We start from the raw sequence: 15,810 nt of genomic DNA on the forward strand, positions 1-15,810 counted from the left end.
GTAGTTTACCAGAGAATCAGTCAGGTCTACGATGACCATACTAACCAACTTCTTTGGTACTTAATTTTTTTACTGTGCAACTTTAAAGCAGTTCTCTAGTAACGATTTACATGTATAGACAGCAGTGTTATCTCATAATGTATGGAAGCAAAGAAGGGACAAAATAATTTTAATTGTACAGGCAACTGAATACACATTGTGAAATTTAACCACTTATACTCAAATGTTCAAATTCAAGGGTTTCTTTAGTGGACATGAAAATCAATTCAAGCTGGTTAACCACAGGGTTCAGACAGATGAACACAACGCACTGATCATTTAATTTTTTATTAATATAAATTACAGGTCAAATTATTTACCAACTGTTAAAATGACATTGTTTAAAATCAATGTTATTCAAGAAAACATGTCGACAAATTATCACTGAAATATGCTTAATAAACAACTGAGTCATTACATAAGGTTATATTGTGTCAACTGATTAAAAGTCTGTGTAAATACAGAAATGAAATGCTATGAACCTTTTTGAGAACATTCTCAATTAGTTTGATTAGGGAAAGAAAGCTTCCTCAGGCACAAATTTATCATACAAATCATCTTTACAGTTCACAGTGAGACTTTAGATTAAAGTTCCCCCTTTTCATCAGTCACAAAATCTCATAAAAGTTTATGTTGTGTAGTTATGTTGCTACTTTTATTCACCAGCCTCAGTACCTACTTGATTGATGACAGAGAAAAATAAATTACAGCAGGCTGACATAAACCAAAAACATAAATCCACCAATTCTGAAACTGTAATAACAAAAATAGGGGAGCAGTGATACTGAAAAAGTCATCCAGTTTGCACATATTTCAATCATGTTGGAACATCACAGCATTTTAACAATAGATGTATTGAAAGTTTGTAGTATGAAATGCACTTGATTGAAAACTTTTAAAAAAGAATCCATGCAGGTGTTGGCAGAGGTGTAACCTTTCTTTATATCGACCCCACACAGCAGGGAGGGGGAATACTAATGCACATATACAGTGCATACGTGGCTTCATTAAACACTCAATAACTGTCAGAAATTCATATTACCTGTCCTCACAGGTGCTTCTCACACACTTGACATACTTCATCTTGGACCATTTTCTGCCAAAAGCTTGCTGTGACACAAACATATTCAAAATTCATGTGGACACACAGACAATGAGGAAGAAAAGGAAGAAACTACCTACACAAACAGCTACCTTTCTAGCCTCCTGGGGTTGAGTGTTTGATACTCAAAATAGTAATTAAAATCTTATTACTCTAGTATCTTAAGAGGTTTTATGTAGCAGAAGCTTCAAAGTGGTATTATCACCTAACCCTAACCCTAACCCAGAGTATTTTACAGGGGAATAATTTTAATCTTCACTTGATGTTTCTGTTTGATTTCTGTTCTAATCTGCTAGGCCGCAGACTTGTGAAGAGGAAAAGTTCATCCTTGTGAATTTTTTTGTTGATACCTACAGTCATGGACAATTAAAGCCTCTCTAACAACTATTATGACGAACAGTACAATGTCTATTAGCATGTTGGTCCTTGTAGTCAGGGGAAACAACCAAAACTGATTTTGCTGTTGGTTTGTTCGCTCGAACATTATGTAACATTCATAATAACATTCTGGTCTTGTTGGGGGGAAAAAAAGAGATGGCAAATCCATCCTGACTGGCTGGCTCACACAGAGGAGCCATCAGGCACACAATGGAATTTCTCTACAGAAAACATGGCAACGAAAACTGGAAATGCTTGATTAATATTCAGAATTCTTAGAGCTGTTTTTTTGGCCTCAAAATATTGACTTCATTAGAGAGTTTAAGATATAACTTTAATTCATGGTTTTGTATCCATTCCCCTTTTCTTTCTAATAAACTTCAGATTGTTTAAGGTTGTTCACTCTTGGTTTTACACCCTTTGTTGTCCAAAATTCTCACCCAAGAGGACAAGCGTGTCAGTATACGATGGCCATTAGAGAGGCTGATTGCCCACAGAGAGATAGTGAGTAGAGTAGGGAAGTCTAGATTCTTTCATACTGGGAAAAACCAGCTGCTGATGGTGAGTGAGGACCATCATGGATTGGATATGATGGGTTATTACTGCTATGGTTGTGCCTATACAAGCAGAGTTGAAGGGTCCGAGCCAGGAATGAAGGTTCAAGGGTCAGCTCACAGTTTGGACCGCAGGGGCTTCAGGTACTTGTGGAAGGATTCATGTACCTGTGACAGAAAGAAGGTATGGGGCATTTATTTAAATAATGAGCAAGGCCAGGGGAGAAAAAAAGCAAAGCAAAGAAAGCTATTTTTGTTCATGTAACTGACAAACTTAACATGAACCTATCTAGACTGTCTTGATGCAGCATATCTCAGTCATAATACGCGAACATTAAAGTCCTACAAAAATAAAAATTACTTTAACTGTTAGCTAGTTTTCACAATATACATCCATACATATCAAAACATTAATGGTGTCAATCAAACCACCAAACAATAAAGCTATCACTGCATAAAACTACTGCCCCTGCCATATCAAACTGCTTCTCTTGTCAACAGATATAACACATAAATTAGCTAAGAACATTTGAAAATACTAATTTACTGAAACTCATTAAACTCATTGTCATTAATATTATTTTACTTTGGTGACCCTGACTGACCTCTGTGGAGTTCAGGGGTGAGCGGCGAGCCCAGTCAAACAAGTGCTCATAGACGTTTCCATCATATCGTCCCAGGACCGAGTTCAGCTTCTTGTCGTGGACATCAAAGGCATCTACCAGCGCCACAGCATTGGGCCTCAGCTGAGACAGCAGCTCCTTAATACGAACAGACATCAGCAGCACCTGGGGCACAGTCAGTAGTCCAGCCTGAAAAAGAAAAAGATGGGAGCTGTAGATGAAAACATGCAGCTGGACCTCACTCAGGTGTGCAAGCAGTGAGTAAACATACAAGAGACATAGTAGGTTGTCCATGCAGATTTCAGAGCAAGCATGAAGTCATATTACCAGCCGCGACAGTGGGACTGGAATGGTTTCCACCTTGTGAGTTTGTGCGTGTGTGTGTGTGTCATCACGGCAAAATGTGGTCCTGGAGACACCTACTGTAGCAGCAACTACCACAGAGGTGGTTTTGAGTACTTTGTTTAATCTGTTTGTCTGTCTGACTGCGGGCAGATTATTGTCACTGTGGTAGCGTCACAACTTTGTAAAATGCAGCCACAAAACTTTAGTTCAGCTCAAAATGAAGGTCAAGTTCGAGACGGGTGTGGTTCAATCCGTGACTACTGAGTACTAATAACAATGTAGTAATGACTACTGAGTTCTTGTGGGTCGGAACATCAACATCTTGATGGGTGTAACAGCTGGTGTGATCCCATTGCAAGATGGTCTCTAGTATTTCATTTAAATTCAATGTTCATAAAATTAAATTTCATTTCTTTTATTTACACAGCAGAAAAGACGACAGCTAACCAGACACACAGATCCAACACACAAAGACCCCATTTTGTTAACTCCAAGACAAAGGGGCAATTGAGGCTGTTTTTTCATAGGGAAACTGACAGAGAAACGGACAGACCAACAGTACAAGGAGTACACAAATAACTGGAGCAGATTTGCACAATATGTCTGTAATATGTGTAATAAGCTCAGCCACTGACTGTGACCATATTGGTTCTACATGTTCTGATTTTTCTGACCTGTAAGAAGTCTCCAGAGTTTTGTGTGATGCCATGCAGGGCGTAGAGTAGAGCCAGGGTTGACAGCACTGAGTGTATGGCTGTGTCGCCAATCTCCCCCAGCTTATCAGTAAAGAGCTTCACTACAACGTAGTGACAGTGGGCCTGGAGACAAAAAACAGAAGCACATGTAGATGAATGAAAGAGACTCAGCGTGACAAATAGGAAAGAAAGGAACAGAAATATTAGAAATAGGATGTATGTGAGCAGGCTTTGAGCTTGCAAACTAGAGGAAACCTTAAAACTACTATGTAATGATCACATAATGTCTTGATGAGATATATAAAAAGATAATACAATGATAAACTGATGCAGAGAATCTAATTTTAGACAATTTGTCAGCTTACATTACCTCTGCCCCTAGGACAATATTAAAAGGTTGGCTGAGATGCTTTAGCCATGCCTGTTACAGTATGCTGACTTCTGGTGTAAGGTTAGGTATAATTCATTTTAAAATTCACACACACACACACGCACACACGCACACAACCTGAACTTACATCTGAGGCTCTGACCAGGTCGATAGCACTGTTGTTCCAGGCGTCCTCCTGGCTCTTCCTGCGCTGCAACTCCTGTTGGATGCTCTTAGCTGCCATCTCTACTAGGCTACAAACACACACATAATCTGCATTAAAAAATTACTTCTAACACAGTTCTCCTTTTGTTCCTCTGATGTCTCAACTGGCAGGCTACAATTTGTCCCTCTCCAACAGACTGGTTTACCCGCTGTTTGTGCTCCCCACAGAGCTGACACTGACTGCTAAATGAATTTAGATCTTACTAATGCTGACAGTATCCATGGATATAGTCAGAGCAGTATATCATACCAGACAGAGAAAAGGACAAAGGCAGAAATATGGGCCTCAGCAGATTTAGGCAGACACTGACTAGACTATCAGTGTCATTAATGTTGACAGCTGAAGCTTTGGCCAACAACAACACCTGAGACACGGGGGACGGGGGGCGGGGGGGCCCCACACAGCAGCAGACAGTGTGTCTGCTTTCTATCCCTCCTCTCTCTAGGCACGATCACAATTACAGTAAAAAACATTAAATAATTAAACCAGAATTGAAAACACAGAACACAGTGCAAGTATTTCACTTCAGGTCACTTTTTTCTTTACTGCTTTTGTCTCTTACATGGCAGCTCGTAGTTTGTAGACCTCAACCAGACTCGCCAGGTCATTAATGTCGACCACAGTTGGTCTAGCAGCGACCGGCTGGGGCTGCACCCTCCGATACTCTGCTTCATTCAGGTAAGACACGATGCCACTCAGCTGCTGGCCGTTCTTAGCCTGCCGGTAGCTCTTCACCAGGTATCTGTACAGACAAAAGTAGAGGATGCACACAGGTGAGGGCTACACAGTTAAACATGGGTGCATGATAGGGTCGTCACTTTTTATTCGAAATTCGAACATTCGTTCAATTGTGGGGTTAAAAGTTAATAATTCAAGCTGCTTTGAGCTGTTAGAAACGTAGGCTGCAATCTCCATAAGCGCATCAGACCATCGGCACGTAATATCGTGAATAACAAGAGCCGAACTTGATCCAGATCATGTTGATACACATGTGTTTCTGGTAAATAATATGAGAAATAATGACGGACTGTTTTGCTTGACTATCGGTTCCATGTTTTACCTTGCTACATTTGCAATTCAAAGGTGTCAGCGCTCCCTCCTGTTGTCTGTTGTACTTTGTGTTCTATGTTAATCTAGCACTTTGAGACTTTGAGTTTCACTGAATGAACAGTGCGGCACATTTCTTTTTTTAAACGTTGTTTTATTGAGAGCAAATTGCAGGTCATTTCCAATTCGTTTGATCTTGATTTTTTTTTTTTTTAAAGTGACAGCCCTAGTGCATGAGCTAGCTACTGAACTCTTTGAGTGTTCAAATCATGCTATACCCAAATGCAATATTTATTCTGGTTCTTGTTAAGAAATTGGCATCACTTTCTTTTCCACTTCAATTCTTCCCACATGACTTTCATGATGTTCATCATCAGTGTGAAGTGATGAGTTAGGAAAGTCAGATATTGTGCTACACCTCCAAAGCTGATGTTTAACACCTACATCAGTTTCAATAGTGATGTTGTTTAAGGGTTGTAGATAAGGCATTAAGTTAAACATAAACAGTAGGCATGTTTGGAAACAACACACTATACTGTTCACACCCCCACTAGGTCTTCACATGAAAGTGATCACAGTAAACCACCACATATTCCCATGCCTTTCTAGACTTGTGCAACCTGTTTTTACTAATCCCCATCCAAGTCTGGTTTCATATATCAACCTATTCATTAATTCCCATTCACAATACCTTTGGCCTTCATGTGTACTTCATGTTCAGGAATAAGCTCACTGTGTAATTGAACAATTCAAGAACTGCTCACACTTCACAATACATTCCTCCAAATAAAGCAAATAGAAATTCAGAAACAGAACTGCTGACCTTTATAGTGCTACTGATACCACACCATGAATATTATTTAGGGTTATAAAATGTGACCCGTGTTTGTTTTTGCTGTGGGAGGAGTGCGAGTGTGTCGCCTGCATTAGTGATATGGTAGGACAGCTGTGTGGGCGCACGTTTATGTCTGAATGTGTCTCTGTTTTGCTCTTTGTCTATTTAGGCGTGTGACAAAAACGATGGGAGATGGTGTGTTTAAGTACCTGTACTGATGAAGGGTTTTCATAAGGGAAAGTGTTTCAACTTACAGCAAAAGTTAAGTAAAATAATTATATACCTCCAACTGTATGAGCACTCTGACATCATAGTACCAATAACAAAACGTTTGTATTGTGTGTTTGTGTCAGCAATGGGTGGAGAGCTTAATGGGCTGTGAACTATGGTGCATGTAAGGTGTCACATTTGTGGTCATCTATTTCTGTGTGATGACGTACCTTGCAGTCTGCAGCATCATTACTGTGTTCTCACCCTCATAAGTGCAGGTAGGGGTGAACTCGACGTAAATGTCAGGCAAGGCACTGCTGCGAGAGTAGCCATGGCCACCACACGACATGCGGCACACTTCAATTCCAGCATTGGTTGCCCACGTGGTGAAGGCCTTCAGACCCGCAGACAGAGCATGGAGCTGTAGATTGAAGGGCAAAGAGATTGGAAATAGTTTCCTGCAAGTCTAATTATATTTAAAAGATCATCAAGCAAGCAAACAAATAAATAAATGACCCAGAGGTTTTAAAATATAGAATGATGTAAACCAGAGCACACACACTTATTTACATTTATGTATGCACTAGAATTAGCCATGGATGGCTGATTTCTAATATTGCTATAGGCTAGAGTATTTCAGTAAATATTTAGATGAATAAAAACTAATTTATATTAACTGGGAGCTAAAACATTGGGTACATTGGGTTGCTATCTGTGCACCTTTCAAGGCACAGAGATGAAACTGAAAAGCTAGTTCTTCTCCTTGGTGCTCAGTCATAAAAAACACAAGTGTCATTTCTTAGATAGTTGACTTCAACCAAATTTTTGCACTCTACAATGCATCCTTTCTATCATAAAATTATATTATAGCTTTACTTATGTCACTGTAAGCTAAGCAACTGTTTAACAAGTATTGTGCATGCACAGCATAAAACTGATTATGTTGCAAATATGGATTATTGAGGTTTATGTGTGAAAAAAATCACTTGACCTGACTAAAATATGAGAAAGTCAGTCAGGCCATGTCATGGCCATGAGGTATGAATTCAGTATGTAGAACGCTGATATATAAAGTAGTTAATTAAAAAAAATTTACATTAAGACATATTGTGAATTCAGTGAAGTTACAGCTCTTAAGTGTCCCAAAAAAACTGACTGCTATCATTTTAAGAAAGTGTAATCAGATAGGCGGCCAACAGGTCAGGGGACAGAGGGGTCGAAGCCAGTAGAGTCAGTCTATGAGGAGAATAATTGTAGTACTTGAAAGCTGGGCCTGTTTTCTTGCTGGCTGACCAAGCTAGCAATGGTGTCAGTAAACAAACCTATCTGGAGTTTAAATGATTAAATAGGTGTTTGCTTGTACCACACACTTGGTTGGTTTACACCACCCCCAAAAATAGTTTGAAAGACTGAGACTAATCTATCACCTCGTCGGTCAGTATGTGTCACCATCAGTCAATCTGTCATCATCAAGCTTAGATCACATCCTACATGTGTATATCAGGGTCAGTACCTCAGGTAGTTCACTGAAGTCCCCCTGGTTGATGTCTCCAGTGATGCGGTGGTAGGTCTGCCTCATATACTGGCCAACAAAAGTGAAGGCATAGGACATAGCCAGAAGAGGGAACAGCTTGTATTGCTGCGTCTGGTAGTCGAGGATCTGCGGCTCTGGCTCTCTGTGGAACAGAAACACACAGGTTTGATTTTTCATTATGTCATAAAAGGTTGTATTTCCCTTTCATTCAAGAGCATGTGGTGAGAGATCAAATCATTACAAAACCAATGGTATTTCCATTTGCTGTGCAATTATGTAGCTATTTGTGAACCAAGAGCCAAGAATTTGGTTAAATACAGTAACACATTCACAGTTTGTCATTCTATCATTTGAGACTTTTTCTCACAAATGTTTTTTCCATCATGGCAACAATTTTTTCTGGTGCTGCCAACTTTTGTGGTAGTAGAAGTAAAATAATTCATTAATAATTTCGGACCTGTCACTTGTCCATGCATGAACTGTTGTGTTTGTTGGCTTGACTGCAACACAGAACCAGCCTTATAATTACGAATGTCCCTGACTGACCGATCACATGTCCATCATTGGTCAGCCGAATGCCATGTGACTGAGTTGGAGTTTACCCATTGGCTGTTGCTCTTTCAAAAGGATTTGGCGCAAACTATTTCTATTTAGGGTGGTTTGTTTACAGCCTGCAGTGTTGCCAAGTAGCTCATTTATTGCTAGATTTAGAGATTTGCTTTTCCAAATAAGACTAGGTATAAAGAAAGTATATGGGTGGACTGTGTATGGGTGCCAACTGTAGGCTACTCCTCTTGTTATAGCAAGTCACCCAGCCACCCTGTTTTCCCAGCTTCTCAGGAGCTGCATGGAAGCGGAAATACATTTTTATTCTGTCGAGCAATCATTTTACAAGTAAATATAGCCGAAACCACATCACAGTCCTTGTCTTTAATTCATGTGGGCTGCATTTCAGTCACCATTTCATACTTGTTCGGTTGTCTGATACCATAAACAGAAAAATAATGTAAATGAGAACAAATAAAATACTGTTTATGTGAGCACAGAGGGTAGAGAGATGCAAACAGGTAATGAGCTGAAACCGGGTGACATTAGGCAGAGTGCAAATACGACCACGACAGTTTTCAACTTCCTCAACTTAACACCTTGACCACACCATACTAGGTTTAGACCTAGTCTTGTTTTTACTTGTAACTTCTATGAGCCATACAGCGTTTGTGTAGCTGTTTGCTGAAGTGTCATTATATATGTCAAAATATTCTTTTGTACTGACTGACCCCGGCCGAAGTTCAGACTGGTGTCGAACAGAACTGTAGCGGATGGCAATCGTGCAGGACTTGGAGAGGGCCCGAGCTGATTCACCTACAATCATGGAGCGGATGAACACCATGGTGCCGTAGGTCAGCTTTGCACTTGGTGGCTTCACATAGGTTCCATCTGGCTCCACCTAGTGGCAAGTCAGAGTCATTGTGAGAGGAGATGCTTAGGGAGAAAAAGTCACACTCTAAATGCAATATGCTACATACATACACACCATTACTCACTAAACATCCTGCAGTATTCTGACACAATGAAATCAAGATATATTAACACGAATAAAACATCAGTTTTTAGATTTTTCCTTTGCCACGAAAAACTGATGTTTTATTCGTGGCAAAGGAAAAATCTAATCTATTAGTGGTACTTCTTCCATTTCTTTGACAAAAAAGCTTGTATATACAATGCAACAGTCATTCCCTATTGGTAAACAAAACACACATTAATATCAAGCAGACAGGCAGTGGTGGAAACACAACCATCAAAAGAGCTTTGCTGTAATAGCACTGCCAGTATTCCTTTTGTAAAAGACCAAACCTCAGAAAATAAGAACTATCTAATCAACCTAAAATGTTTCTAAACCCAAACAACTCTAGTAAAACCCATGCTGTTTATAGAAGCGACTCAAATAATGGCACGTCACCTTGGCATATTTCATCAGCATGTTCTCCCGTGGGATTCGTACATTCTCTAGTTTCAGAAAGCCATTGTCAACTTCATTAAAGCCAAACTTGGGGCCGATATCTCCAACCACAATACCTAAGAGACACAGAGAAAAATAGTAAGTAGGAATGTCAAAAAGTCAGATCCAGACAGGAAATGTGACACACAGACAGGAAGTTATTGAAGACTGACTTTACCACAAACACCACATCCAGAGAAATGTTGCAATTACCTGGCAGGGGTTCATGTGTGTTCATGTCACGGATGGGCACGATGAAAGCGTGCAGACCATGGCAATTTCCCTGAGTATAAAGCTGGGCTAGGACTATGGCATGGTTTGAGGTCTTTCCAACTGGAAAGAGAGAGAGTGACAGGGTTAAAAATAGTTTATTCTGAATGTCAGTCAGGTTTTCTAAGCCTGAAACAGAAATGAGAAAAAAAAACATTGTAACATCTTGAGGAAAATGTTACATCAAATAATCTTATTCATCATTTAAGTCCTTATTTATACTATAGGAATTGTGATACTATCCAAATTCCAGGCTGTAAAATAACTCTGTTTGGTCAATTAACTGTGAAAGTACTTACGTCCTCCAGGCCACCATTTGATGGAACTGACAGTGGGACTGTTCAGGACAAACTCCTGTGTGGCTGGATCATATGTGGCGGTGGTCTCCAGCCCTCTGAGGTGCGTGCCTTGAGAAAGACAGCATATCATAGCCCACCAAACGCATACAGACAGAACACACACATACAGAGTACACAGTTGAAAAGCAAAAATGAATGATTACTCAGCAATGGCGTGAGACATTAAGATATTATTCTCTCAAGCATGTTCACAAATGGCATTAATCACAGAACTAACCACTAACATTAAAGTGACACGAAGAGACTGAAGATGAATCAATTAATAATACAGAATATATATCACACAAGCAAAAAAAACTTCAAACTCAAAACATCAATTGGATAATGGATAAAAAATACGTTTAGCCCTTTAGAGTTTGAAATTTGCATAAATTGGTATTTGAACACTTGAAATAAAAAATGGATGAAGTCACAAACATACATCCAACATAAAGGAGCAAAGCAGTGCTTTGTGTAGGTGTTTGACAGATCTAAAGAAGAATATGTAACAATCACATTTCAAGATTGATTCACCTCATGCTGTATCTACGGCATGCCTTTGACAGACAAAACGGGTCCACATGGGGTTGTATATGGTGGGTTTCCTAATCAGTTTTCAGTGTGAATGGACTATTCAAGCTGGAATGCATGTTGCTATACTGATCTGCAGGCAAAGACAGATCCCAACCCATGCAAAAACACATATACAACTAGAATTACCACCTCACAGTTGTATGCCTCTGCCAAGCAGCCCAGTTGCAATTGATTAGGGTATGAATTCTTGAGTTATGAGTTCCCGTTCATGAAATATCATGTTCACAAGAATGGGATGGACGTACAGACAGAAAACCCCAAAACACAATGAAATCATCATGAAATGAATCAAAGATGGTTAGTAAAGGCAATATTTCTGTCTAAAAACATAAAAGGGCTGGTAAGAGAAGAAGAAAGGTAATTTGTCAATGACAGCTATCTGGTGCAGGCTGGTCATCAGGGGGCAAAACGGCTAGTGACAAACTCTATTCCAGAGCTTTGGGCATCAAACAGGAAGGAAAATCACATTTTGTACAAACTGGGCTTATTTTAACAGTTGTTTGGCCACCATTTCCTTTGATTTTTATATTTCATTTATATTTATATATTATTGGTGTACATTTTTTTATCCATCTATTATAACTTTATACTTGTCCAGTGGGTCAACTGACACAAACAGTCAAAGCGGTAGAAAATAATTCACCTGTTTCAGCTTATCAAATATTCGACCAACTGTCCTCGACAAAGTGGTGTTTACACACAGTTTGTTAAGGGCAGTTTAGAAAATAAGTTAAATTTGGGATTCCTTTACAACCTGTCTGCACACTTGTATAGCTTTTCCTACAATCCTATATCCTATATCCAAAACAAATGATGGGAAGGATGTTAAAAATGTTTTGCTGTTGGACAAACAAATTTCCTCAGACAATTATTAATGGAGGTTTAGTACAAATCCATGTTAGAAAAATAAACTTCTGCTAATTACCTTCACATTTGTTAAAGTAATTATCAAAATCTTAAAAATGTAGCATCAGTCTACATTGTTATTACGGCACAGTGTTGGGGTCTATCGGCAATGACAAAGATAAAGCCAAGCCAACAGTTTGGCTTCAGTTCGCTTCAGTCTTAAAAAAAACAACAACAACAACAAAACAAAACGCTGCCTTGTGCAAACCAGCCTGATAGATTTGACTGCTCTGTTCATTTTACCGTGGCCCATCTCAGTCTGTGCGTAGGTGCCGATGATCTCTAGGTTCCAAGCAGGCATGAAGTAACGGTCCATTTGCTCTGGGGTGGCCTGGTTGAGCAGTGTGGGCAGGAACATCCCCAAGTGAAGATCCAAGGGCTCTGGCCTGTCGGGGTGCACACAGCTAGGCCACGCAGGACAGGAGCGCACGGAAAAGAAAAGCAGGTGGTAAAGTGGAAGAGGCAAGGAGGGAGATGCATAGAGAATTTTTGATGGAAGCCAGATTATGGAAAGTTTAAACCAATGTGAAGTGCAGATGATTGAGGAGAGAACGTTGAATAAAATATTTTTAAAAGTCCACAGCAGGGGTTATGGGTAAGAATTGATTCAAAGAAAGAAAAAGTGAGGACAGAGATAAAGATGTGCCAGGAAGGATGGAAGTGACAAAGACAAATTAAAACAGCTTGTGAGCATGTCATGCATATTGGAATGGTTGATTTGATCATACAGCCATAATTTGGCTCGAAACTCAACTTATTTACACTTTTTTAAATCTGACTTTAGAAGCTGAATCGCTGACATTCTCCTGCCACATGTGTTTGAATACTTAAGTTATGTACAATACTTAGCCTAGTCTAGTCTTAGCCTGTTCTCAGTGTAGGCTCTGCTGCTCTGCCTAACAGGCTATGACAGTGTGAATAAGAAAAGTCAATTCATCACTGAGTTGAATTAAAGAAAATTATTATGTAACTCTTTTGATAACTGATTAATTGTTCAACTAATTTTTTAAGGAAAACTGCCAAAAAATAATGATTCCAGGTTCTGAAATGTGAGACATTGATTCAGCTGTTCATTTTCACAAGAGATTAATTGTGAAGAAAAATGCAAGACTAATCGACAATGAAAATAATTATTTGTTGCAACCCCGAGGAGAGAACGTTGTGATCAAGGACACTTTAGATGATGACATAAATGATACTCTGTGACTCTGGCCCAGTGTTGGCTCAAACCTGCCAAAACACAGGTGACCAACATGTTGATTAAAGAGGGGGCCATCAGTCCTAAACTTTCAGTGTGGCTTTGCACAGATGAAATACAAATTAATAACATCCACTTGGCTTTGTTACAGAGAGGAAACAAACAATAGCTGGCTTGGCCTACATTCTCTGACACCATAGATTTGTCGACCTCTCGGATTACAAAGACACATTCAGAACTCAGCCTCATTACGCTATCCCAGACCACATACTTCTGCAGCACATAATGTAACTTCACTTATTTTTGATTCAAGGAAATAAAAATTTGTTCTGACTAGTTTGTAACCAGTCTATATCACCTACTAATTCACACACTAGACAGACTAGATAATTAAGACTGATTACTGATTAGAATTCATCAGAAACTGAGTCTGTCACTTGTAAAAAGATGAAACACAATCAATAGACAGCCATCAAAATGCGCACAAGCTTCTCATCAGTGAATAATCATTACATACAGAGGAAGTGAGAGAGTTGTGAGTAGGAAAGCAGTAGAACTAACTAATGTTGATAGGAATATATTTTGGAACAGATGAAACAAAACTAATTAAGGGACAACCACTAGAAGAGCGATGTTAATAACGCAGCTACATGTGCTTAACAAAGCAGGAATTACCACCTCTTGTTAGGACAAAATGTTATGAACACAATTGTCAGAATACATACTGTTCACATGCAGCTACTGTGAATGTTCTACATGATTTGGATCTGTCAAACACATACAGCAAATCACCAAAACTATTCTTGGTACTGAAGTTTTTGAGTCCTGCTGAAATGGGCCTTTTTTCCTTCTCTATATATATTTGTGGCTAAAGATTCAAAATTGTGAATGCAAATTTGTGCTTTTCTGTATAATCTGAGGGCCTTAAACAACAATCAGGTAAATAAGTCAAGGGCTAAGTCCAGGACTGACCGTGACCCAGCTCAGTTTGGGCATATGTGCCCACGACTTGGAAGGAGTCTGCCAGAGGTAACCATTTCCTGGACTGCTGATGGTCACACTGGCTGTACAGGGTCGGGGTGAACATGACAAAGTGTAGCCCCATGGCCTCGTGGTGGTTGCCACAAACCATACTGGGTGAAGGGAAAGTATAGGATACACAACTGAAAATCACACTTGCTGTAACTCAAACATTGTGAAACTGATGTTTTTGCTGACTCACTACATTATGAATGCCCTGAAAGACACTGTGATTTGGTTGAAGTACTTCAGCATTAGGACCAGATAAACTGGCACCACAATCAAAGTATAACAGGTATTAATGTGATCCTCTTCTATCATTTTACTAGCAGCCACAATTAAAACGCTGACTGTGAAAAAACCACTGTGTATACATCAAACAGACCGACAGAGAGAAGAAACAAAGCACACTGAAAGTTTGACCAAAATCTAAAAAAAAAAGTCCTGTAACATAAAAACTGTAGCTGTTGTGTGAGTTGTAAACTGTCAGTGTCCAGTGAGAGCACTTTAGGAACATGCATAGTAAAAGTAATAAAAAAGTAAAAGTAAATGAACAAATAAAAATGCTTGAAAGGATGATCTATTACATTGCATCAGATTTTACAACTGGTGAAAGCGGCACACCCTCTGACACAGTTTTAATCTCATGATGAACTTTGCTCCAGCTGTATCTGTTTGTTTTCGAGGCCAAAATCAGCTACATAGATTGTCCATCAATCTACAATTTATACCACACATTTTCCCAAAAAACAAATGCAAGTGATTTGAATTTTGTACTGTTTATAAACCCTCATATTGTTTAGCTGTTTGATACAGTTACAGGACAGTTGTGTAACTTTTAACATGTTAAAGTCCACCAACCTTGTGTACAAAGACTCATCATATGCCCCTGACCCAGTCCACTGTTAATGCTGTGCTCATGTCATGGTGCCATTAAAGTTACGAAGTAGTCAGTGGCATTACAGCCAAATGGTGTGACATGTCTACCACATATAGTGAGTGTAACGGATATATTAATGAGTACATACTATCTTTGCCAGCTTTAGCTTTTGGCTGAATATTTTGTAATTGTGGAGTAATTTCTTACTCTTCTGATAACTGATATTTTATTTCTGAAGTGTTACACTCTTTGTATGCCTGAGGCACTTAACCACTCCATGTTTATTTACCAAACAAAATTAAGGACTATCAAAGGCAATGCTTTTCTTGCTAAACATTTTAGTTTAGATTTTAGTGATGCGATACATAAATGTGAAATATATCTCCTTGTAACAAAACTCTAATATTCATGTACCACAACAGACAGGTCTAGTATTCAAATCAATAAGCTGAATTTTTTTTAACAAAATCTGTCAGGAGTTTAATACTGGAGATGTTTTTTTTGCACTTCAAAGGACTTACAGTAGATTTGACTTTGTGTCACATGTCCACTCTTTTACCACATACCTCTTATAGCAGTAGATCTCCTCTGGGTCTGCAATGCCATACTCTCTGAGTTTCAGGATCATTTGGGCACTTTTTCGAACA

At 39.1% G+C, this 15,810-nt stretch overlaps 1 protein-coding gene across 2 annotated transcripts in view; it reads right to left on the reverse strand.

The window, feature by feature from the left end:
* Positions 1 to 311: 311 nt before the first annotated feature.
* acox1 (acyl-CoA oxidase 1, palmitoyl) overlaps positions 312 to 15,810 on the reverse strand; it is an 18,288-nt gene continuing 2,789 nt past the window's right edge. The window contains exons 2-14 of one of the 2 annotated variants that reach the window (XM_056372603.1): positions 15,730 to 15,810; positions 14,236 to 14,396; positions 10,527 to 10,634; positions 10,171 to 10,290; positions 9,919 to 10,034; positions 9,236 to 9,405; positions 7,938 to 8,100; positions 6,655 to 6,845; positions 4,895 to 5,074; positions 4,255 to 4,360; positions 3,716 to 3,859; positions 2,679 to 2,885; positions 312 to 2,241 (exon numbers count right to left, since the gene is read on the reverse strand). The exon at positions 15,730 to 15,810 is cut by the window's right edge and continues 79 nt beyond it. In XM_056372603.1, coding sequence (XP_056228578.1) covers positions 2,191 to 2,241; positions 2,679 to 2,885; positions 3,716 to 3,859; positions 4,255 to 4,360; positions 4,895 to 5,074; positions 6,655 to 6,845; positions 7,938 to 8,100; positions 9,236 to 9,405; positions 9,919 to 10,034; positions 10,171 to 10,290; positions 10,527 to 10,634; positions 14,236 to 14,396; positions 15,730 to 15,810 — 1,798 coding nt within the window. In that variant the 3' untranslated portion in view covers positions 312 to 2,190. Of the gene's footprint in view, positions 2,242 to 2,678; positions 2,886 to 3,715; positions 3,860 to 4,254; positions 4,361 to 4,894; positions 5,075 to 6,654; positions 6,846 to 7,937; positions 8,101 to 9,235; positions 9,406 to 9,918; positions 10,035 to 10,170; positions 10,291 to 10,526; positions 10,635 to 12,308; positions 12,470 to 14,235; positions 14,397 to 15,729 lie in introns of both variants that reach the window. The other variant, XM_056372601.1, reaches the window with a different exon arrangement.

This window comes from Seriola aureovittata, chromosome 3 (genome assembly GCF_021018895.1).
Source record: "Seriola aureovittata isolate HTS-2021-v1 ecotype China chromosome 3, ASM2101889v1, whole genome shotgun sequence".
NCBI classification, from domain to species: Eukaryota; Metazoa; Chordata; class Actinopteri; order Carangiformes; family Carangidae; genus Seriola; species Seriola aureovittata.